Source organism: Ammospiza caudacuta, chromosome 15 (genome assembly GCF_027887145.1).
Source record: "Ammospiza caudacuta isolate bAmmCau1 chromosome 15, bAmmCau1.pri, whole genome shotgun sequence".
Classification (NCBI taxonomy): domain Eukaryota; kingdom Metazoa; phylum Chordata; class Aves; order Passeriformes; family Passerellidae; genus Ammospiza; species Ammospiza caudacuta.
The window spans coordinates 18,815,137-18,838,791 of record NC_080607.1 but is presented as its reverse complement, the minus strand read 5'-3'; the positions used below and the strand labels follow the sequence as shown (position 1 = coordinate 18,838,791).

General features: G+C 46.9%; 1 protein-coding gene across 2 annotated transcripts; it reads left to right on the top strand.

Moving 5' to 3' along the window:
* The first annotated feature begins 1,164 nt into the window (after positions 1-1,164).
* Positions 1,165-17,574, top strand: PARD6B (par-6 family cell polarity regulator beta). 2 transcript variants are annotated; one of them, XR_009275372.1, is made up of 4 exons: positions 1,165-1,386; positions 6,168-6,390; positions 13,059-14,187; positions 15,562-17,574. XR_009275372.1 is itself a non-coding variant. In XM_058814618.1 (3 exons), the coding sequence occupies exons 1-3, from the start codon at positions 1,321-1,323 to the stop codon at positions 13,886-13,888; spliced, it is 1,119 nt and encodes a 372-aa protein (XP_058670601.1). In that variant the 5' UTR covers positions 1,165-1,320; the 3' UTR covers positions 13,889-14,259. The 2 variants fall into 2 exon arrangements, 1 of the variants encoding a protein (XP_058670601.1); XM_058814618.1 differs by lacking the exon at positions 15,562-17,574 and having other exon boundaries at positions 13,059-14,259.
* Positions 17,575-23,655: the final 6,081 nt, after the last annotated feature.

Here is a 23,655-nt window from a genome sequence, read left to right as displayed (position 1 = left end):
TTCAGCACTGGATGCTTTTTATTTAATTACTGATTACCAAGTGAGACTTGAGAAGTGACTAGACACCCGCGGCGTGCCTCAGGTGCAAGGCATTGTTTGAGCTCCCATCACCGCCATCCGCACAGATCTACATGATGAAACCTCACACTGCGTTCTCCTCTACCAGATTTATGGATGATGGAGAGACCTGTAATTCAAAGGTCTGTTGACATAATGAGATTAATGTACATGCTTTCTTCTTGTCCATACACGTGACAAGTCTTTTTCTTTCAGACAGTTTACAATCTCTGGGGTTTGTACCTTTGTCAGGGTAGCTTAACTGGCCTTTAAATGAAATTGATCTGTCTCAGAATTAATACAATATGGAATGTTAGCTCTGACGTTAGCAGATCCCGCAATTTTATTTGTGACTAAAATGGAAACAAGCTCCATGAACACCTTTACAGGTGGACACAGAGCCACATCCTGAGAGGAAGACTTCCACTTTTGGCCTGACCAAGGTTTATTTATGCAATGTGCAAACATCAACTAACACTGGTGTGCTCTGTGTGTTACATCCGTGAGACTCCGAGATCCCTGAATCACAGAACTTGGGCTGGAAGGGATCTTTGTCCGGAGATGGCTCAGCCCAGCCCCAAGCTCGGTGTCTGAGGGGTCGGAGCCTGCAGGGCAGCCTGATCGGTGGCTGCGGCGCTGTGAGGGGCGGAGGGCCGGGGATGGCGGCTCCTCAGGGCTGTGGGGTTAGGGTTAGGGTTAGGGCTGGCTCCCCGGGGCTGTGGGACGGTTAGGGTTAGGGCTGGCTCCGCGGGGCTGTGGGAAGGATAGGGTTCTGGGCTGTGGAGGATCCGGAGCTCGGCATGGAGGCTCCTGAGGGCCGCGGGACAATGCGGAGCCGCGGGATGGCGGCTCCCCGGGGCGGGAGGTGCCTGAGGAGGCAGCGGGAGCCGATCCCCGCTCCAGCCCCGTGCGGTACACCGGCTGCGGAGGCAGGGCCCGCAGCGGCTGCAGGACAGAAGCAGAAAGCCCGCACAAAGCGCGCACCGCTCCCACACCGCCGCCTCCATCTTGCGCAGCGGCCGCAGGTGCGCGGCCCCGCCCGTGCGCGGCCCCGCGGAGGCGGCGCAGGCGCGCGAGGGCCCCGCCCCGGTCCCGGCAGGTGCCGGAGCCGCGCGGCCCCGCCCCGGCCCGGGCGCGCTGAGGGCGGAGGCGGCGGAGCGGCCGCGGGTGCCGGGGCTCTTGGCTGGGCCGCGCCGCTGCCCGTCCCGCCGCGCTCCGGCGGACACAGGAGCCAGAGCGGCGGACGCAGCGACCGCGCGAGGCATGAACCGGGCTCAGCGCGGGGCCGCGGGCAGCCGCGGCCTGGGCACCATGGAGGTGAAGAGCAAGGTGGGAGCCGCCGCCGCCGCCGCCGCCGCCTGAGGGCCGCGGGCGCGGGGGAAGGAGCGGGCCGGCCCCGCGGGGCCGTCGGGCCGCGGTGTCGCTGCGGGGACAGGACGGGGCCAGGGACGGCGTCAGCTGCTGACTCACCTGCCCAGGGGCCGCCGGGGCACGGCCCGCGGGGCCTGAGCGCTCCGTAGGCTCCCGGGCTCGGGCGGGCGGGCCCCGGCGCTCCCTCCCCGCCTGTCCCCGCGGCCGCCCCGCCGGAGGTGGTGGGATCGCTTGCTGGGTGCGCTGTCTGCGGGTAAAAAATATAAATGGTTTTTATGTGGTTTAAAAGAACACAGGTAAGTGGAGTTGGCCCCTGAGTTTCTGGAGGGACTAAAAGACCTACCGACAAATTTGTGCTGTGGGGAAAGTGTGGGATCACTGGGCCAAGGAGGTGCTTAGAGACATACTTGGGGAGTGGACTACATGGTCTCCAGAGGTCCCTTCCAGCCCTAAAAGTTCTGTGATAATTGGCAAGCCTCAAGACCCTCTCTTTGTCCGAATTGCAGTGAGTGCGTTTGTTAGTGACTGTTTCTGTAGTTACCTTTTTTTCCCCACTGATTATGTCTTTCTGTAGCTTTTTGTGCGGTACAGCGTAGGCTCACAGTAGCGGTAGAGGTGAGCCCTGGCTAGCTTATCCGAAAGTGGAGTTTGCCTTCTCTTGGAGGCCCCGGGAGACTTTTACCCTGGCAGTGCTGCAGGAGTGTGTACCTGTGTGTTCCCGCAGGGATCACCCGTGTCAGGTGCTCACAGCGTTGCCCAGCTCTGTCAATTCTCCCATGCGTGTATCCACTTCTCTTCTATTTTTAATTTTTTTTTTTTTTTTTTGATGATTAGACAAAGCTTTTCTGGTAAAACTTAGATATTCTGAGAGAAATTAGATTTTTTTTAATTCTGCTTTATGTTTGTAATAATTTCCAATTGTAAAACTGCTGGATGTACAGTATGAGGTGGAATGTCTCTATTAGTCAAAGAAGTGTTGAGTTAAAGTCCGTTTTTCATTGCCTAGGCGGATTGTAAGTGCATCCACGTGGGAATGTGTTTTCCATTGGTGGCCACATGGCTTTCTTGGGTTGTTTTTGAAGTGGGGAGCAGCCTGTGTTCTGTCCCCTCCTTTGCTGCTAGTGAGGTGTTATAGCAGCAGTCAGGACTCGAGCTGTGTGGACATTAAGGATAAAGCATCATAGTGCTGTAACTTCTGGAGAGTGTGGTGGGTGTCTCTATAGCCTCAATGAGGATGATTTCTTTTAAAGTGTTCAATTTCCATGTGCCCTAAATCAGCAAGGTACAGAAGTATCTGGTAGCTGTTATTTCAAATACCAGTTAAGTTAGTACTGTGATGGTGAAGTCTATTATTTATGCTCTTACAATGTTGAGAATGATCAGTATGATGTGCTTACAAACCCAAATCACTTGTTTCCTCAGCCCTACTGTTTCCCCGCTGTGTGTTTTCCTTGATTTAAAATCTATCTAGGGAATCAGCCGTGTGCTGTGTTCCTGGTGTTTGTGCAGAGAAATGTAGCCCTAATGAATAGGGATTGTCCCTCAAGTGCATATTATGGAGCAGGATTCAAGGCATTCCTAGAACTGCTTGTTACTAATGCATTATTTAACAGCACCTCAATTTAATATCGCAGAGGAGTCATCTTCCTTCTATGAAAATGAGCAGTTCTGGAGAGAAAGAAGAAACGCCTGTGTGGGAGGTGGAGGGAGCCATTCCTGTGGAGTGGCCTGGGCTGTGAAGGCTGCTCCATGATGTACAGCTCTTTATTTAGATATTCCAAATCAATAATTGTGCCTCAGCTGACGAGGCTGGGCCAGCACAGCCCAACTGTGGTTGCAGTTACATGAGCACAATCCTTTTGTTAGTTTAGTTTATTCAGTTTGGGTAACTGCTCTGAGCTCGCCCTGCCGATTCCCCATAGTACTTGAATTCCAGTCAGCCCGTTTTCTTGTCGGGGAAAATAAAACTTTATTCCCCAGACTAGAGTTCCTAGTGATGGTATGGAAACCCTAAAATAAGCTTCTAGTTGTCTATATGTTAAAATTCAAGTTTCCCCCTTTTCATGACTTGGAACAACATTTATTTCTGAGTAAAATCTCAATAACTGGTAAGCCAGAGAAGGTCACTGCAGCTCGTGTTCTGTCAGTGATGGGGACTTGCACAGAGCAGCTCTGTGCTGTGTTTCAGAGGACTTTAAAAAGGTGACCCATAAATGTTAGGTGAGCATCCCGGGAGCCTTCCCGGTGAGCTGCCATGGCTCCCCTGCCTTCTCCCGGGGGAGTTTCCGCGAGCAGCACGGGCTCGTCAAGAGCTCAGGTGGCAAGGAGCCTTCTCCGCTTGGGTTACTCCTCTAGAACACCGAGCGCAGCCGTGTTTCACGGGATGGAGGGCAGCATCTGATAGAAAATACAGACATTTCAGGCATTCAAATAATGGAATTGCACAGTTGGACTTGTCTTTTACCTGCTTTCTAATAGTATTGAGCAAACTGTGTTAGGACATACGAGTGGATTAGGAGTATTTTGGTGTTTGCACCAAATATCTATAAAATAACATGGAAAAAATAAAAATCACACGTTTGAAAATCTGGCCCTTTGCTTGCTGCGGTCAGATTCAGCATTTCTTCCAGCCTGAGGGTGAGGTTGTTGACTTTTTAAAACTTTGATTACTGAACTCTGTTTAAGCTATGTAATCCTTGAAAGCCAGGCAGTTCGGATGGCTGCCGTGCACGGGCAGCTCCTGCGGGGCTCGCACCTCGCGGCTGGGGCAGCAGCGAGTCCTGCGCTGATGTCACGGCTGGGCCGTGCTGCTCTGACGTGCTGGGAGTTCCTCCTGTGGGCTGGCCTTCTGTTTGTAAGCAGGTACGAATCGTCCCTTCTGCCTCATTAGGCAATGGCAGGGTAATTGCAGGTTTTTTAGAGCAGGAATGTTCCCAGATAGTTCCTTTATTTGAAGCTTTTGGAGGAAGGTGGGGTGTTGAAGGTGTAGCTTGTTTTGAGTTAGCATGGTGTTAACGTGCTGACAACGAGGTCCTTGTCTCCTGGTTTTCAGTGCTTTGTTTGTATGTGAGAGCTCCAAGGCTTTTATTCTCCAAAAGATTGTAATCGGGTGTGAGGTGAAGTGCACCTCCACATCTCCTGTGTGTGAGATACACCAAAGTATGTGACACTGAGGCTCAAACGTGCACTCAGAGCATTTTGTTCCTGTGTGTTTCTGTTCTACTTCAAACTCAACTTGCTAAAGGAATTATTTAATGTCTTTATTTTCACTGTAGGTCAGCAATAGTATTCATACAAAAAAAACCCAGCCAACTGAGTTTTTTTGAATTATTAGCTTATTATCCTTTTAATTCGTATACAAGCTGTTCTGGTTTTTGTAACCTGGCTGCTGCTATCTAAATTCCTTTTGACGTCTCTGGTATGTTGTGTATGTGCCTGATACGGAGGATTTAGAGTAATTTTTATCTAATATTCTGTTTGCTTTGGGTCCTGCCCTTATTAGGCAGAACACCAACATTTTGCTAGCTATGTGTGGTAAAAATCGCAATTTGTCTAGTCTACATCAAATGCTCATCCTTTTCTTGGCACCCAGTTGAGTCTCTGCCTGCCCCCACTGTATCATTGCCTTAATAAGCAACGTGTTTTAATAAGTGTTTGCTTTAGAGATGATGTAGGAGACTGAGCCTCAGTGGATTTGTGAGCTGGGTTTTTTGTTGAATGATTATGTTGACTACAAGCAAATGCTACCCCTTAAAGTAATGTCAGTGATTAATTTTTTCTCCCTATATTTTCTGAACCTTACCAGACTTGGAAAATCCAGATTCTATATCCTGGATAGAACCCTGATTTAAAAGACTGTTGCAATCAAGATTTGAGCCTTGCTCATGCACACAAATCTTCTGAATGCTCTTAAGGCAGTGGCTGTTGCCCCTGTTCTCTCTCTTTAGGCAGGAGCAGAGTGGAGCTGAGATCACTCCCCAGAGCCGGGCTGCACTGAAAAGCAGCAGCAGTCCATGTCGTCTGCACAGCCAAGGGGCATTTTCACTTCCTGCCCAAACAGCCGGGGGTGTGAGGGCTGCTCACCTTGCGTGGGTGACCCACGCTTGTGTAACAATCTCTGCACGCTGTTCTCGAGGGCACTGGTAGTTCTCGAACCGAATTCCAGGTGGGCACATACCACAGGGTGTTAATCACAGCCCTGCGTGGAGTGCCACAGCAGTGCAGCCTCTGCTCTGTCCCTTGCCCAGCGTGGTTTCTCCATGAGCCTGTGAGAATCTGCAGCCATCCCTGCACCGGTTTGTCACTGAGTGCCACAGCAGTGCAGCCTCTGCTCTGTCCGTGGTTTCTCCATGAGTGTGTGAGTACCTGCAGCCATCCCTGCACCGGTTTGTCACTGAGTGCCACAGCAGTGCAGCCTCTGCTCTGTCCCTTGCCCAGCGTGGTTTCTCCATGAGTGTGTGAGTACCTGCAGCCATCCCTGCACCGGTTTGTCACCCGAGTGCTCCCGTTAAATGGAGCAGTGAAACAGCCTTGGCATGCTCAAAGGTACATGTTTCACCTGGTACAAAACTAGTTATTACTTTGGGGGAAAAAAACCAGCTGTTTTCACTGACTGTTTTATACCATGTCAAAATTGTTTGTTGTAGTTTTTAGTGCACTTTTAATTCCATAATGTTTCTGGTTTAACATAAAATAATTGTTGCTTCCATATTAATGATGTAAGATATCTTTTGTTGTAGTTTGGGGCTGAATTTCGACGATTTTCTCTGGAGAGATCCAAACCTGGCAAGTTTGAGGAGTTCTATGGATTACTGCAGCACGTGCACAAGATCCCAAACGTTGATGTTCTGGTGGGATACACGGACATTCACGGAGACCTACTGCCTATCAATAATGATGACAATTATCACAAAGCAGTTTCTACAGCCAATCCTCTCCTCAGGATTTTCATTCAGAGAAAAGGTAAGAGCACTGGAAGAATGTGAATCATCTGTTCATCCAGATGCAGTGTGATGTATGGAGGAAAAAACCCTTCAGTCCTATTTCTTCATGTCAAATTCCGTAATAATTATGAGTCATGAAAGGTATTCACAGTTTGTCTTTCTTGCAAGAGCTTCCTCAGGCAACCTATTTATACTTTGTGATGTTTTGCTTCTATTTAGTTGAGTTAAAGTCAAGTTAAATCTCCAGCAAATGCTTCTTTCTGGTTTTATGTATGCAAATGAAAATAAACTTTTAACCTCTAAGCTTTTCTGCTCTGTATGTTGGATACTTTTCACTTAAAATTCCAATCTTGATCAGACAAGAAGACAGATCATTACAGGATGGAAAGTAATATTAAAAATGTTATTACATGAAGTATTAAATGCAGTATTAAAATATAAATTAAAGACTAATTTTGTAATATGCTGCTCTTATCACACTTTCCTGATAAAACATGAAGTTTTCGGTTGACAAGTTTATATCAGTTAGCAAACCTCAGGAGTGAGGGCTGCTTGCTTTGATGGTTTGCCTTTAAAAATACTGTGTCTGCTCTGGTTGTGTGTTCCTGCTGTCTGCTGTTGTTCATGAAGGGAAGAAAATCCAATCAGAAGTTTGTATTTGTTCATGTGGTGTTGTTCCTCGTTGTGAAGACAGGCATCTTTTCCCTAGAAAATGCTTGGGCATCAGAACCTGCTCTCCACTCCCACTCCAAAAAGTGGACGAGTCCTCAAGGGCCTGACACAAACCCGATATTCATAACCAGTGTGGCTGCTTGGCAGCTGCTGAGTGCTGGCAAAGTGTTTGTGTTGAGAGTACAGACTGGTAAGGCCTGTGTTCTCAGTGCTGAAGTGCCAGAGGCGTGAAGCATTTGCTCTAGCAGAACCTGGAGAGAGACAAGGCCTATGACTCCATCTAATCCCCTACAGTAGCCATATGACAGGAAGGGATAAGCCACTTTGTCAGCCTGGGATTATTGAGTTTATATTTTAACACCATATGGTTTTAGATTGTTCCTACTGTTGCCTGTTCCTGGTGTTGCATTTATCATGAATCTTTAGTTTCCTACAATCCTTTACCTTGATTTGATCCAGGTGGATTATTTGTTACTACTCTGGTGCCAGGAGTTGATATAATGCACAAAAGTAGAAGATGACGATTCCGTTTTAGTTTATCAGAACAAGAATTGATGAGTAGGAAAAGCTGTGTAGGAATACCAGGTGTCACTGCCTTCCCTTGGACACGAGAGCCTTCTGCCCCTGGAGTTTCAGGGAATGAAGAGCCCAGGCTGGCACCCCAGTCCCCACTGCACTGTGCTGGGAGTTAGTTGTGATCACACTGATCACATCTGCTGATGAAATTGAGGCTTGGCCTTCGCTGACATCTTTGCATACAGGGTAGGTGTTTGTTTGATGGAAAATACAGAAACAACTTTATTCTGTATTTTATTTGTGATGGTTTGCCTGTTACCAAGGCTGGATTGGTGGAGCTAGGGGTGGTTCATATTTTGTGCAGTGTGATTTAAGTGTCCTTAATTCACAGATTGCAGCAGCCTTACTGGCTCTGCCTATGGAATGGAAAAGAAATGCCTTAGCAAATACCTGCAGTTGATGGGGCTGCTTTGATCTGGGCTGGTTTGGAACTATAATAAGTGACACAAGTTACTTTTCCACCTGCAAGGCTACTTGTGGCTTTCATGCATTCTCTTAAATCAGCCAAAAAGTTTTTGTGGGTTTTGTAATGGAACTTTGACTTCTTTTGTATTTCCAGCAGCAGTAGTTGGGAATTTGGGATCTTTGAAAAAAAGCCACTGTGGGGAAAGAGAGAAAGTGTTTAGATTCTTTATAATGTATTTTTATCATACTGTCTTAACTATTTAGAAACTTCAAGTAATTTGTGCAAAGCCAACTTGAGGTATGAGCAGACTGCAGTGAAATCTAATGTAAATAGTATTAACTTCTTAGTATATTGCATCCCAGGAACACCTTGAGGGGTTGAAATGGGAGCTGCAGGACGGTTTTGCTTCTACTAATAAGCAATGGTTGTGATAATGGGACTCCAAAATTTGGGAAGAGTTATGCCAGAGTAGCGGCTCTTCTCTCTCCTGTTTGATTTTGATTCCTCATTTCTGAAAGCTTTGTTTGTCCTGAACATTTATGTGGCTTGGTTGATGTAGTAAAAAACTTAGAGATCCTGTAATGAAATCACAAATTATTCCTCTTAGGTTCCTCTAATTGTATTTCACAAAATTCCTTTAAAATACTTTATAAGCTCCTCCAGTGCTAAAATCCAAACTGGGGCTTGATGTTGCACAAGTCAGGATTGGCTATCAGTTTGCAGAAAACATTCCTCTCTGGAATTTCATTCTGCAGTTTAACAGATTAACAGGTACTGTTGACATCTGGTATTTAAAGGTTAAACTGATGTATTGTGATTAAATCCAGATGTATGGGAGTCACTCTGTCTGTGAGAAAAACCCTTCTGAAGAGAAAATGGAGGGGAACAGTCTGCATAGGCTGAAGGGCAGCTTGATGTGGGGAGCTTTGCATTGTAAATACGAGAACAGCAGAGATAACAGGAGATACATTTCATTATAATGTCCTTAACAGTCCCTGGAAGGATTCTAAATTACAGTATCCAACTCCTGCAAGTTGTGCACGGATGTGGCTGTATTTAGAGAGAAGTGGATTCTTTGGTTAATCCACTTGTGCCTCTCGAGAGACACTTGGTCACTGAGAAGCTTTACTTTGCTGAGAAGTAAGAGCAGTTGGCTTTTTAAACAGCTCTTTCTGGACTGGCCTAGCTGTTCTGAGGCCTCTTCCTAAAAACACAGCTTGGTTTCCTAAAACCATATTTTGTTCTGTTTCGTGACTAAATAGGAGGAGATTTGTTGGGTCATATTTAAAGAATGCTAAATTGCATTTCTGTTCAAATACACTAACTACTTGGGGGCTTTGAAAATTGAATTCTTAACGGGTAACTCTACATTGATTTGCAAATGGGTCAGAAAATATTTCAAAAATCTGTCTTCAATAACATTAAATTGAAACCAGATTTGGCATTTGTGGGCTTTTGTTTTCAATTTCATGTAATAAGTCTCTACAGATTGGTGCCACCTTGAGCTTGAAACTGCTGGGGGGAGAAATCCTTCCTGCCCAGTGTGGACGTTCTCCTTCACACTATCTGTAGTTAACACCTTGTCCTTTGGCTTTAGGCCAAAATATTTTTGCCGGGGCTTTAAACTGATTAGTGAGGTGCCAGAACAAAGATGCCTTTGTACTTGAGAGTATTGCTTTAGAAAACTTGTTTAGCAGTGAAGAGAGGTTACCCAGAGTGTGCTGTTCTGCTCAGATTTGGGGAGATGAGTTTATTAACCTTCCACTATTTTTTTCCTCACAAATTCTCTAACCTTAACTGTTTATCTTAAGATTCATGCTAGTTCTGAATTATTTAACTATCAAGAGCAGTTATAATGAAAAAAACCTTTCCCTCTGGTTTGTCGGTTTCTTAAATGTTTTGACATCTGGCTTGCAGTTTTGGGATGCTTTTACTTCAGCCATGTGTCCTGTAACTTAAGAAAGTTACTAAAAACAAAACCACCAGCTCAATTTAAGACTTCTGATTTGTCTTCTGAAAGGACTTTTTAAAGTTCCATTCTTTTCTAAGAAATGTTTTTCTACTCTAAGTTTTTGTTTAAAAAGTCCTTTGGAATCTGTTATTTGCATACAGAGATTTACATAATATTTCTTTCAAAGCCAGTCCTGTTGCAGCTGATCTTTGTGCTTCTCTGCTAACTGGAAAAATTTGATTTGGACAGAAGTTACCAGCTGATAGTTGTGGAAGGCAGGCTGGGAGGTGGTTTCTGTGAAGGAAGTTGGGAACAGTTCTAAATCCAACTTGAGTAAAGAGCACAAACTGTCTTTGATCATTTACAGGACATGATAGACCTACTTGAATGTAATAAATTTGTTTGTATATCTGCTCATGCCAGACTTCCTGCAGGGTGTGTGTCCTGCCATGAAGGTGAAGCCTTCTAGCCACTGTGGCAAGCTGGGATCATTGAATGCTTTACATATTTGATATGATAGAATAGGTGAAATACCACAGAGTCTGTCTGATTCTCTGACTTTGTGCACTTTGATATTAAGGAGAAAACCCCATCAATTGCACACCTTTCAATGTTGCAGTGACATGGGAGAGCACTCGTGGCAGAATCAGTCCTGACAGAGCTTTGCTGTCCTGTTTTCTCGTGCCTTTTTCTAAACCAGCAGCTGTACTAAGAGCAGCAGGAGCCGAGTGCTTCAGGGGCACCAGTGTGCTGGGCCCTGTGTCCTGGAGCTGCCATCAGCAACCTGCACTTAGCACGAGTGAGTGCAAGTGGTACCTGGTATTTAAAGTAAGACCTGTCTCGGATCGAATTTCACAATTGTCCTTTCCAGCTTGTTTTGTAAACAATTGTAGTTCTAAATAAAAAAAAAGAGAAGTTATTGCACCTCATTGAATTGCAAAAATCCTTTCAGTGAAACACCAGATGCCTAACTGGGAACTGGTTGGATGGGTTGTCAGGGGAGATAAGGGCAAAACCTCTCTCACTTTTCCCTTTGATCATCATTTTTTAGCGAACATAAAAAGAATTGTTCCATGTTGTCTGAAAAGGCAGTATGTTGTCAGCAGTGGATGGGAGTGCAGGGTGTAACCAGCTGATCATAGTCAGACATTCCAAAGGGCCTTCTAAAGGGAAAAGGCTGAGTTTGCATTTCTGTAGGTGTTTCACTGCAGACGCTGCTCACCTGTTAAAATGCTTTGCCTGGAGAGATTGAATTGTTTTTTAATGCACCAGCTCTTCACCACAGCTGACCTAACACCCTTAGACATGTGACTATCAGATTTTAGGCTGTTTCTAAAGCCTTTGTGCTTGATGTTAAGATCTAATGTTATATTAATTAAACCTTGAATTACAAAGTAGCTGAGATTGCTACAGAAGTGCCTTCAGGCTATAGTAGAGCTGTGTGAATTAGGTATCTTCAAAAATAACTCCTGATTGTGTGAGTTAAATTGTTGAACAACTTTATCTATAAACATCAGTGCAAAAGATGCTCTGTGTTTAGCAAACAGCTAAGCAAGAGCTTTGCCTTCCTTATGGTGTAATTATTTTTTTTTAAACAAGGGAAATAAAAAAGAAATGTAAATGAGGCCATCATCAGGACACATTTTTCTAAAACATGTTGATGAACTATTGTGTACACACAAGCCAGGAGTTGACAGTAAATCCCTTTGAGGTTTTTTTTTTGTGGGCTAATTTAAATTTGTTTCTTTTCTTCTTGTCCTTTATCTTTTAGAGTACCAGGTCCAAGACTGCCTTCCTAGAGCAGCCAAAGCACTGTTCTTGTTTTCAGCAGCCCCAAAGGCTGGGAAGGGAAGGGAGGAGTTGGTGTTACATGCTGCAGTAGTGTTAGCCTGTTGCTCTAGGTGTACTTTCTCTGGTCTATTTTGACCATCTGAGGAGTCCAAATGGAGCTGGTTCATGTCTGTATATCCCAGCCTCAGAAGCAAATGCACTCATTGATTTCCTCAGCAGTTGGCAGCTGTCCTGAAATGCCACCAGGGCAGCATTGCCACAGTCAGCCAGTCCACAGACTGAATGTATAACCATTCTTCCACTTTCTTGGCTGTACCAATGACATCTGAATGGGATAATACAATGAAATCCCAACTTCTCCGGGTCCTGGGGTTAGTGCAGTCCAGTTCTGCATGATTATTGGGGCTTTTCCCCTGCAGAACAAAGATGTGTGTAGTCTGAGTGATTACACTCAATTTACGAGCATAAATCAGAGGAAGTCCAGATCGGAATGTACTTAGGTTGATTCTTTTTGGTGACTTATTGCATATTAAAAAGAAAAATGGAACCTTTGGTAAATAAGCATTTCAGAAATCAGTATTGCTTCTGCAGAACACGTTTTCTTGTCCCTTACAAGTAGTTGTGGGACTAATATGTTTTCTTTTGGATTTTTTTTAAGCTCTAAGCCATTTGCCTATTCCTGTGTCAAGCTGTGGCAGTTACAGCATTGCTTGCATGAACAGTTTTGCTTGAAGTATTTGTGTGCGAGGTCTCTTTGTTTCTGCTCCACAGCCATTTTACCTACATGGCGTGGGGGCAGGGAAGAGTGCAGAATGGAATAAGCTTTCTGGAGTTTGAATCCAGGTCACTTGGCTGGCTCCCAGTAACTAGGCAATAATAGGCACGCTGGCTGCTTTCCCTTTTTCATTCTTTCTTTTCCAATGATCTGAAACCTGAGGAGAGAAAACTAGCAAGTGGAATTACTCTGAATAAAATTAAAATGTTTCTAGGAATGTACTCACTCTTTCCATTCTACCCTTTCTCAGGCAGCTGTAGTTCTTTGTGTCTGCTGCTGCTAACTGGTTTTAATTTCTTTTGTGCACACACTTTCCTTCAGTAGTAGAAAACCAAAAGTGTTCCAAACTTTGTGTTTCATAACATTAAAGCTTTTGTTTCCTGAGCTGAGAGGAATTCTTCTACGATAGTAAGGCTGACACCTTGTAGATGAGCTGTCTGCCTGTGCTGAGCTAACATGGGAGCAGTGTGACCTGGCTGTCTGCAGGCTCTAATCCCCGTGTGCTCTGTCTTACAGAGGATGCCGACTACAGTGCCTTTGGGACGGATACCATGACGAGGAAGAAGAACGTCTTATCCAACGTGCTACGTCCAGACAACCACAAGAAGAAGCCCCACATTGTGATTAGCATGCCCCAGGACTTCAGGCCCGTGTCCTCCATCATAGACGTGGATATCCTGCCCGAGACCCACCGCAGGGTGCGGCTCTACAAGTACGGCACCGACAAACCGCTGGGCTTCTACATCCGCGACGGCTCCAGCGTCAGGGTCACCCCGCACGGGCTGGAGAAGGTGCCCGGCATTTTCATATCCAGGCTGGTGCCCGGGGGGCTGGCGCAGAGCACGGGCCTGCTGGCTGTCAATGACGAGGTGCTGGAGGTGAACGGCATAGAGGTGTCGGGGAAAAGCCTCGATCAAGTTACAGACATGATGATTGCCAACAGCCGCAACCTGATCATCACGGTCAGACCCGCCAACCAGAGGAACAACGTCGTGAGGAACAGTCGGACTTCGGGCAGCTCCGGCCAGTCCACCGAGTCCAGCCTCCCCAGCAGCACTCCAAACATCCTGGGCAGTCTGCTGCAAGGAGAAGAGGAGAGCGATGAGGAGGACATTATTATTGAAGACAGTGGCGAGCCACAGCAGATCCCAAAAGCTACGCCTGCCAGCGAAAGCATAGAATCCTTATCGCAAATTGAACTCCTCCACGAGTCCACACAAAATGGATTCCTTCCTTCCAGTGAGATGAACTTGAATCACTCGACAGGCAGCATTAGCATGGAGTATGAGGCCCCAGAGCCAGGGCGTAAGTCCTTAGAAGAAGATGGAACTATAATAACACTATGAAATTACATCGGTGTACTTTGTATAAGTAAGGATGCCATACATGTTTTAATTGGGCTTAATATGTAACACACTTTATACCTCTCCATCTACCAAGCACTGCAGTTAGATTAAAAGGAAGGAAAAATGTAAAATCAAGAAATTCAAAATTACATAAGTTAACTAACTTCATTAATTCTGCACTTCAATGTAAATAATTCACAAAGCTGGACAATAATTGATAAATAGCTGAAACTGAATGATGAAAATTTAAATTGAAAATGAAGGATAGCTAAGAGATGGCTGTGAGCTTTCTTTTAAAGGTACTTTATTTTTATTATTTTTTTATGCTGTATACTACTGGTTCCATAGAAGTAAACTTCCTTACGTGTGTAGCTGACTGTCTCACGGGCTGTGGTTTCACATTCCTCTGAAGGGCTGCTTACCTGTGATGGAGCTGCCCCAGCCGCCTCACTCCTGTCCTGGCTGCTGCTCCAGTGGCAGCTGTGCATGGCTCTGGGCAAGAGGGAGCTGGTAGAGGGACTAGAAGTGGACTGGGGAGGTGGGGTGACTGGTCTGGCCCTGGTGACACAGGGACAGCAGGGCTCTGTGGGCAGTGGGGCTTTGGAGGTCACTGTTCCTTTATGAGTGAATGTGCAACCACAGGTGTGTTAGTCAGGCACCATTACTGGTTTTAATGGCCAGGCTTACTTTTAATGACTGATTTTGAAATTCAGATGTGAAAGTCTTAACACTAATGCGTCATAGACCTGTTCTCATTCTAGTTTGCAATATTTAAGGATATCATTGGATTTAGTTATTAATCCCAGTAAATTACAAACAAATCAAATGTAAACTTAATGCTATGGAAATAGCATAATGCAATCTCTGTTACACTTGCAGTCCTAGTAGAAACTAATGATTTCTACTAGCAAAGGTTTGTTGGAATGAGTCTGGATTATATACAAGTGACTTTCTTCAAACCTGAACAAGTTAGATCAGTCTTGTTAAATCCCTGAATTTAAAAAAGTTTTAAATCAGAATGAGGCTTTAGTACACCTTGTTTGAGCCATGTGATATTAACTTATTCATTCCTAGGAACTGCTCTGTAAATGCAGATTGTTGTGTGCCCCTGGCTGGGTGTTGTGGATATTAGTGTTGCTCTGTGTGAAAACACTGATGACAAGTCCTGATGCTGCAAAGCAAAGGTGTGTGTGTGTAACCACTGCACTCACTGGGACAGCTGCAGGAGAGGCTTCCAGCATTGCTTTTATCCTTCCCCTTTTTGTATCTCCCGCTTTACCCCTTTGGCCCTTGGCTCCCAACCTGGCCCCCCTCTGGGAACAGAAGCTGTGGCAGGAAAATGAGCTGGGACCAGTAGGACTGGGGAGAAGGATCTCTCTCCCCAGGGATGCCATGGCCTCTGGCAGGAGGAGGAGGGTGCTGCCAGTTCTGTCCTTGGTCCTGTGCTCCCCAGAGCAGCAGTCAGGTGCTTGGGAGTGTGTTCCACCCTCTGGGAAGGTGTGATGAGTGGGAAGGGAGACTGACCCTTTTCTTTTTTTCCCCTCAGTCTATTTGAGGAAAATCTACCTCTGGTAACTTTACTAACAGGAGACCAACTCAACTGTAAGTTTAATGGTAGGGCATCTGTAGAAGTCGTCACAGACTGTCAGAGCCTAAACCTGTGTTTGTTTCAGGTTTTTGTGATGATGCAAACACTGCTGCAGAAACAAATCCCTGCTGAGTGATGTTACAAAGTGCACATTGGAAATGAGTATCTGATGAGCAGTTTTCTCAAACCTCCAATGCCATTGGAGTCCAAGATGGCAAGAGAGGCATTCATCCCCCTTAGGATTTATGGAGAACAGGCACAGCAGGCAGTGGTACTCTGCAGGTGAGGGGCTCTTTGTTACACTTATTTATGGTTTCTTGGTGTGTGTGGAGAGCCCTGGAATCTCTTACAAGAGCAAGATCTTTCAAGTATTTCACTTGTTTTGCTAATAATTATTGAAAATGAAGTAACTACATCCCCCTAGTGTGAAATGAGAAAAAGGAATGTTCATTCTGCAACATGGAGACTTTACCTGTGCATGTTTTCTCTCAGTGCTGCTCTACACTTCCTTTCTATACGGAAGATTGTTTACTTTGAAAATATCTTCATTTTCCTTTGTCAAAAGACTTTCCTTCCTGTATGAAATCACCAGTGGAGGGTGAGACTCATTATTCTGCTAGTTTGCACTTCTGTGCCTTTGGTTTACTTGAATGTATTGTGAATAATCAAAGGAATAAAGGCACTTGGATGGGGGAGAAGAGAGGTCCAGAGGTACGGAGAATGAACTGGTAGTGCACTTAATGCAGGTGTGACGTTTTCATTCCATGCAAATCCCCTCTGGGGCTGATGTGGCCCGTGAGGATTTTGGAGCTCAGATCACAGCTGGAAGGATGGAGTTGCCTGGGAGGGCTGAGTCTGGCCAGGAGCCTGGGCAGCTGCCAGCCCCGAGGCACGTGCGTGGGCAGTCTGAGTGATATTGATGCCAGTATTAAGGACTTGTAGACATTTAACTGAGGTCCTGCTCTAAACTGCATGAGACTTCATCTCTTGGGACCTTTCCTGCAAACCGAGTAATCTAAACATGAGATAATGTTCTTTTTGACGTAGATTGTGCTCTGTTTCACAGAAATTTGGTGACATGTAGTAAAACTAAGCATTTGGGACTTGATAGAAAAAGAATAAAACTGAAGAATGTGTATTTACAGTTATAATGACAGACTGCACAGCATGTAGTTGCTTAACGCTGCAGTTACCATAAAGTTTCTAAAGTTCTTCCATATCTTACTAATACCTACACTGTTAATTACAAAAGATTTTTAAATTGCTACTTTGGGATGATCAATGGTTGATTATGAGTGGCTAAATTTAATTTTATATATAAATGATACTGGGCTTCAGTATAGGGTTTTTTAAAATATGCTGAAATTGTTAGCCTTTCATTCACTACCTCCTAAATTTTTAACATCTATACTGTTTTCTCCCTGGAAGACAATACTTAGAGGCTTGACTGTTTTATATAGATTTTATCTATAGCTAAGAAAAGGAGAAAGAATTCCAGAAGTGATAGTGAGGATGCTGCGCATGATTGACAATATTACGCTGCTATTGATGTAATCTGTGTATTAAGTATCCTGTGTGTGTAAATTGTATTTTCAATCCAGATTTTATAAATTAATTTATGAAATACCCAAATTATTTCACAATGGAATGAAAAACTAAAATTCCTTTGACTAGTGTTATATGTTGTGTACATGCATGGAGGGGGACAAGTGGTTCCTCCCTGGTGGTTGGGAGATCCAAGTGCACCTTAATAGGAAGAACAAATTCTTAATAGAATTAAGATGCATTTACTTTAAAGTTCTGCTGTGGTACTGGAGAAGTCAAGCCTAACTGTGAATCATGTTTTTTCCACACCTGAATTAAATTTAGGACAATGTTCTCACAAGCTGTCTTTAACATGTGTATTTTTGTGAATATTATGTATTTTCTAATTAAATTTTACTTGCAATGTGATTTTTACATGAATGAACTTGTTTAAAATGTCAAATATCAGTATTTTTCTTACAACTTTAATGTATAATGTACATTGGTATCTCACCGAATGAAGATTGATTTTACAAAAATCAAGCTAGATGTAGTTGTATATTAGTCTTATATTTTTACAGACCAAAATAATAAATGGATATAGAAATGAAATGCTTTTTTCTCAGTTACTTTGTCAGATAAAATGAGGAAGAATGTATCCTTTTTCTCAAGTGTGACAATAGCTGGGCTTGCTATTTCTCTTGTGGCCAGGGGAGCAGGCAGTGTTTCCCTGGCAGTGCTCTCCGTGTGTCTGTCCCTCCCGTGAATCAGAGTTGGTGCCCCTGGGCAGTGCCAGCCGTGTGCCCCTCAGTGCTGCTGCTCTCTGTGCTGTGCCTGCTCCTGCAGCAGGGAGCCAGGGGAGCGGGCAGTGTTTCCCGGCAGTGTTCTCTGTGTCCCTGGGCAGTGCCAGCCGTGTGCCCCTCAGTGCTGCTGCTCTCTGTGCTGTGCCTGCTCCTGCAGCAGGGAGCCAGGGGAGCGGGCAGTGTTTCCCGGGCAGTGTTCTCTGTGTCCCTGTCCCTCCCCTGGAGCAGAGCTGTGCCCCTGGGCAGTGCCAGCCGTGTGCCCCTCAGTGCTGCCGCTCTCTGTGCTGTGCCTGCTCCTGCAGCAGGGACCCTTCCTTGAGGGCTGCTGCTGGCCCAGCCTCAGGTCCCTGCTGCTGTCACCTGGGTCAGCTGCTGCTGCTGGGGATGCTGTCCCTGCTGCTGTGAGTATCTCTACTGGTGTCCGTGGGACAGCTTGAACTCAAACCCACTTCACTTACAACTGTTTGCTCCTGCCCTGGCAGCCCTAGTAAACATTTACCCAGGGAGGAGAGACTGTGGCTGTGCTGAGCCCTCTGCCTGTGCCTTTTGTTCCTGCTGCTTTGGGGCTGAGCACAGAGTTCTGCCTGCGCCTCCCTGTGCCTGTGGGACTGGATTGTTTGTGTGCTCAGGGCTCTCCATCCCTGCAGACGGAGCCCTGGCAGGGACGGCAGGGCTGGGATCAGCACTGACTCTGCAGCCCAGAGAAGCCAGGCTGCTGCCCTGGGCATGAGCACGAGGGGCTTGGAGCTGGGGCAGTGCTGCTCTCTGCGCAGGACACCTGCGAGGAATGCTGGAGCAGAGTGCCATTCCTGGCATGGTGAGAGCTCTGCGGTGCATCCTGTGCCCTGCTCCCTGCCTCGGCAGGGCCTGGGCTCACCCACTGAGGAGCTGTCCCTGGGAGTGGCTGTCAGAGGATGGAGTGAGCCTGGTGGGGCTGGGAGTGAGGCTCAGTGCGCTCGCACAGCTCAGCAATGCTGCTTCTGCAGAGCGCTCCTACCCATGGCAGTTTTCTTAAACTTCTTTCAAGGAAGACTAACTTTCCCTACTGCTGCCTCCTTGAGGAAGGAATGCAGCTGTTGACTGCATCTGTCCTTTAAACCCTGGAGCATTTCACTTTTCTCAAGGTGATGAGCTCTTAAGGCATTAGGACTTGGGTTATTTTATGGAATTGAAAGTTCATGTATGCTTACAGCTACTGTATTTTCATAAGTGATCAAGTGGAAGTCCTACTCTCCCTAGTATACCAAGAGGAGAAAGATTTAGACTAGTGCTAAATACTCCTTTGAAGTTTTTTGTTATCCTCAAATTACCTGTGGCATTCTACAGACTTTCCAAAAGTCTTCTGACTGTGTTCCTTGCAGTACAAGTGTCACACTCAGATACTGGCATGTAGTTGGACATGGTAATGGTAGAGAGGAAAAATCAGCTTTAAGGTAGCTTCATAAATGGCTTCCAGTGCTAACACAAGGGAAGATGTGCTGGATGGTAACAATATTCTTGGATGCTGTAGAAGTATGCAATAAATGGCACGGCTGGTTTTGGGGAGGCGAGACTGCAGCTGAGATGTAGGAATTCAGACTCCTCGTGCAGCTCTGACAGATCACTTGTGTACTTTTCCTCTCACACACGAGACAAATCTGTCTCTGGGGACTTGATGTCGTGTGCTTGGTTTAAAAGTGCTTTAGGGCCATGAAGCACAAAGCGATTAAAGAAGTGCTGTGCTATTAAACCTGCAGTTCTACACCCAGGTAGAAGTGTTGCTAATATCATTTCCTCTCTTTCCAATTAACATTCCTTTCTATTGAATACTATTTTATTACCTGGTAGCATAAGGAAATACCTTGCATTTCATCAGTGAGAGACTTGTTTCAGGCTCTGGGGTGCTATGATTAAGTAGGTATAAAAGTGTATTTACTGTCCCCACATCAGAGCGTGGTTCTTGTCCTGTGAGTGCTCCTGTGAGCACCTGGCAGTGCCCAGGTACTGATAATGGCTTTTTTGTAATCGCCAATGGAATGGCAGCGCTCAGAGCTGAGGAACAGAGAGCAGCAGCTGATGTGGAAGGAGCCAGAGAAGGAAGGGACACCACCCAGTGCAGGGGTCATGCTTACAGCACACAAAGCTGGTGTGCATCACAGTCTGTCCTGTCTAAACCAGGGCTGCAAGTGGCCTAATAGCCACAGCTGCGAGAGAAAATGGAGAAAAAAATAAAGAGCAGGGAGCAAATAAATTAACCAATAAAGGAGGTGAGTCCCAAACACTGCAGAAAGGAATACATAATTCTGCAATGGCCACAAGTTTGTGTGCTCCATGAAGCTGTATGAGCTGGTCAAAGATCCTATCTCTAACTGCAAGCCTGGTCCCTTTCGACCCTCAGAGCTGTAGCAGTAAATTCTAGACATGAGAAGAGTATTCTTGTGAGACACTGGAATTTCTCAAGACTTTTTGCTTTTTTTGCCTTTTGTTTCCTGGCTATTGTTCTGGATATTGCGTACCCAATAATTTTTTTTTTTTTTTAAAGTGAGATTCTCTTTTCTGTTGGAGGGCAGAAATGATTTGAAATTCTGAAAAAGCTGGGGAGAATGAGTTGAATATAGAAACATAGATTTCTCTGACTATGAATGCTGCATATCATTACATAAAATGCTTGGTGTTGTATTTCTGAAATTTAAAAACCTAATTGCTTAAATCTTGTGAAAACCTTGTTACTTAGTCTGCTATTCATACTTTCTGTCCTGTGCAGCAAAATGAGAAGAGTAGATATATTTTTGCAAACTCATGAGATTATAAGTGAGCTAAAACTTCAAAAAACGACTTGCAAAAAAAACCCATTTGAGTTTTATTAAACATTGAGATGCTGTTAACTGTCTTTCAAATATGCTTCGATGTCAATACGTGGATCTCTGTAGTGCAGAAAGGAGCCCGGAACGGGAGGGGGCAAGGACGGGACCTGGTGGTGAGCCGGGCGCGTCTCTTACCCCAAATCCTTTCCATGCCCACAAACGGGGACGGAGAAGTTCCGAGCGCCCTGGGGCTCCACGTTCCCCTGCCCCCTTTCATTTCCCGGTGACTGAAGCCGGAGCCGAGCCCGCCCCGCTCCCGCTCCCGCCCGCTCCGCCGGGGCCAAGCTCGGCGCGCTGGCTCAGCCGGGCCCGGAGCGCACCGGGAGCGCGCGGGAGGCACCGGGAGCGCGCGGGATGGACCGGGAACGCTCGGGATGCGCCGGGAACGCTCGGGATGCGCCGGGAGCGCTCGGGAGGCACCGGGAGCGCTCGGGAGGCACCGGGAGCGCTCGGGGGGCACCGGGAGCGCTCGGGAGGCACCGGGAGCACTCGAGGGGCACCGGGAACGCTCGGGAGGCACCGGGAGCGCTCGGGATGGACCGGGAGCGCGCGGGATGGACCGGGAACGCTCGGGGGGCACCGGGAGCGCTCGGGAGGCACCGGGAGCGCTCGGGAGGCACCGGGAACGCTCGGGGGGCACCGGGAGCGCTCGGGATGGACCGGGAGCGCGCGGGATGGACCGGGAACGCTCGGGGGGCACCGGGAGCACTCGGGAGGCACCGGGAGCGCTCGGGAGGCACCGGGAACGCTCGGGGGGCACCGGGAGCGCTCGGGAGGCACCGGGAGCGCTCGAGATGGACCGGGAGCGCTCGGGGGGCACCGGGAGCGCTCGGGAGGCACCGGGAGCGCTCGGGAGGCACCGGTAAGGAACAGGGACCCCCGAGGGCACAGACCGAGGTTCTGAAGTTGCCCTCTGCAGGCTGAGACGCTTCCCCACCACCACCAAAGGACAGAGGAAGGCTCCAAACCCCAGGTGGGAGCACTTGGGAGCGCTCCCTTTGTGACCTGCAGGAAGCCGATATCCCATCTGAGCCTGGTGGTGATGTAAAGTTGGTAATGTTCTTTTGGGGCAGTTTATTTAAAATTTTCTCTTGTCATGACAAAAGATGTTTCTAAACCAACCTTTTAAATAGCTTCCCCTCACACCCTTCCTTCCTTTTGACAGTAAAATGTTGACGTTATTTATTTCTGTCTCCAAGGAAAAAGAAACGGAAACTTGTTCAGTTTCATTATTCAGAGAATTTTCCCCCATGCCTCTTCCTTGATATCATCTTTGCATGTGTTTGTCAATGATTTGCGATAATCAGACCACTTACACATATCCACATCTTGGGATCTTTGTTTTGGTTTTGTGTTCAGTGTTTTCAAGGTGATGACGCAATGCTTGGTCCAGGATACCCACATCATTTTCATGTGGTTGAACCACGGGCAGTGTTTGTCTTACTTCTGTCAGCTACACATCTGCAGTGGGCAAGACACAAATCTCGTTAATGCTGTTTACATTTGCAAAAAATGAATACTGAATTTTCAAGCTTGATTAAGATGATGTTGCAAAGTGAACTACTTAGTAGGGAACAAGTTTCATTCAAGTATTAGTTCATGTCAGCTGGAGTCTATTGGTTTAGACAAGCACCACTTGTACTGGTGTTAAATAAGAAATAAAGAAGACACAAACAGCTTTCTAGTACAGTGCTGTACAAGCGAGTGCCTGTTAGTTCTAGTGAGAAATACAGAAATAATTTATGTTCTTTGCTCCTTGGAAGTCCTTCTGCTCCCTTCAGACTCTTCAGCTGAAATTAAACACCTGCTTTACTGCTGACCTCTCTTGATCCTCGCACATCTCGGTAGCCTGCCCCAAGCAGCCGTGGAATTTGGGTGTTTTCCTGCTTGAGAATTGATCACAGCTTTTGTGACTGCATCTTCTTGAGTGTCTCCTTGGTCCTACGCCTTAGAAATGGGAATTTCGGCTCCTTTTCACAGAGAGTTGCCTTACGGTTGTGTTTTTCGCATTTTCAGTTGGGAATGGCACTTTCCCCTAGCGTACGGCTTCTGCCGCCCATTCCAATGTTTAATTTCGTGCAGCAGTCGGATGCAGGATGTTTAATTAGCAGCTGTGGCAGGTGAAGCCGCGCTCCGATGAGCTCTGTACGGTACAAGGCTTGACCTAGCAGAAGTTCTCGCGCCTGTGCCGCAGGCCATGGCTGTGCCTGATGTGAGCGTCGCTGGGCAGGGCTGGCACAGGCTCTGTGGGGGTGTCCCCGCCGTTCCCCTCGCTCTGTCCCCGCGCTCTGTCCCCTCCGTTTGTCCCCTCGCTCTGTCCCCGCGCTCTGTCCCCTCTGTTTGTCCCCTCGATCTGTCCCCGCGCTCTGTCCCCTCTGTTTGTCCCTGCGCTCTGTCCCCTCTGTTTGTCCCCTCGCTCTGTCCCCTCGCTCTGTCCCCTCGCTCTGTCCCCTCGCTCTGTCCCCTCGCTCTGTCCCCTCGCTCTGTCCCCTCGCTCTGTCCCGCTTTGGCCGGGCCAGGCCCCGCTCTGGGCCCGGCCCGGGCCCTCAGGGCCCTCAGGCGCCATCTCGGCCGCGGGCGGCGCTGCGGGGCCGCCACCGCCAGGGGGCGCCGGGGCGCTCGCGGGGCCGCCTGAGGGCCGAGGGGAGCGGGCGGGCCGGGCCCGAGCAAACACTGCGGAACCGGCAAAAAGCCCTGAAAACACCCTGAAACACGGCTAAAACAGCCCTGCAAACTCCCCTAAAACACCCCTAAATTACCCCTAAAACAGCCCTTAACCAACCCTAAAGCAGCCCTTCAAACACCCCCGCACAAACGCTGCGGAGCCTGCAAAAAATCCTAAAAAAACCCTGAAACACGCCTAAAACGGCCCCCAAACACCCCTAAAACACCACGGCACAGCCCTGCAAACACCTCAGAGCCTGCAAACATCCCTAAAACACCCCTAAAACAGCCCTAAAGCACCCCGGCACAGCTGTTTGATTTGCTACTGCAGAGCACTTAGAGCAC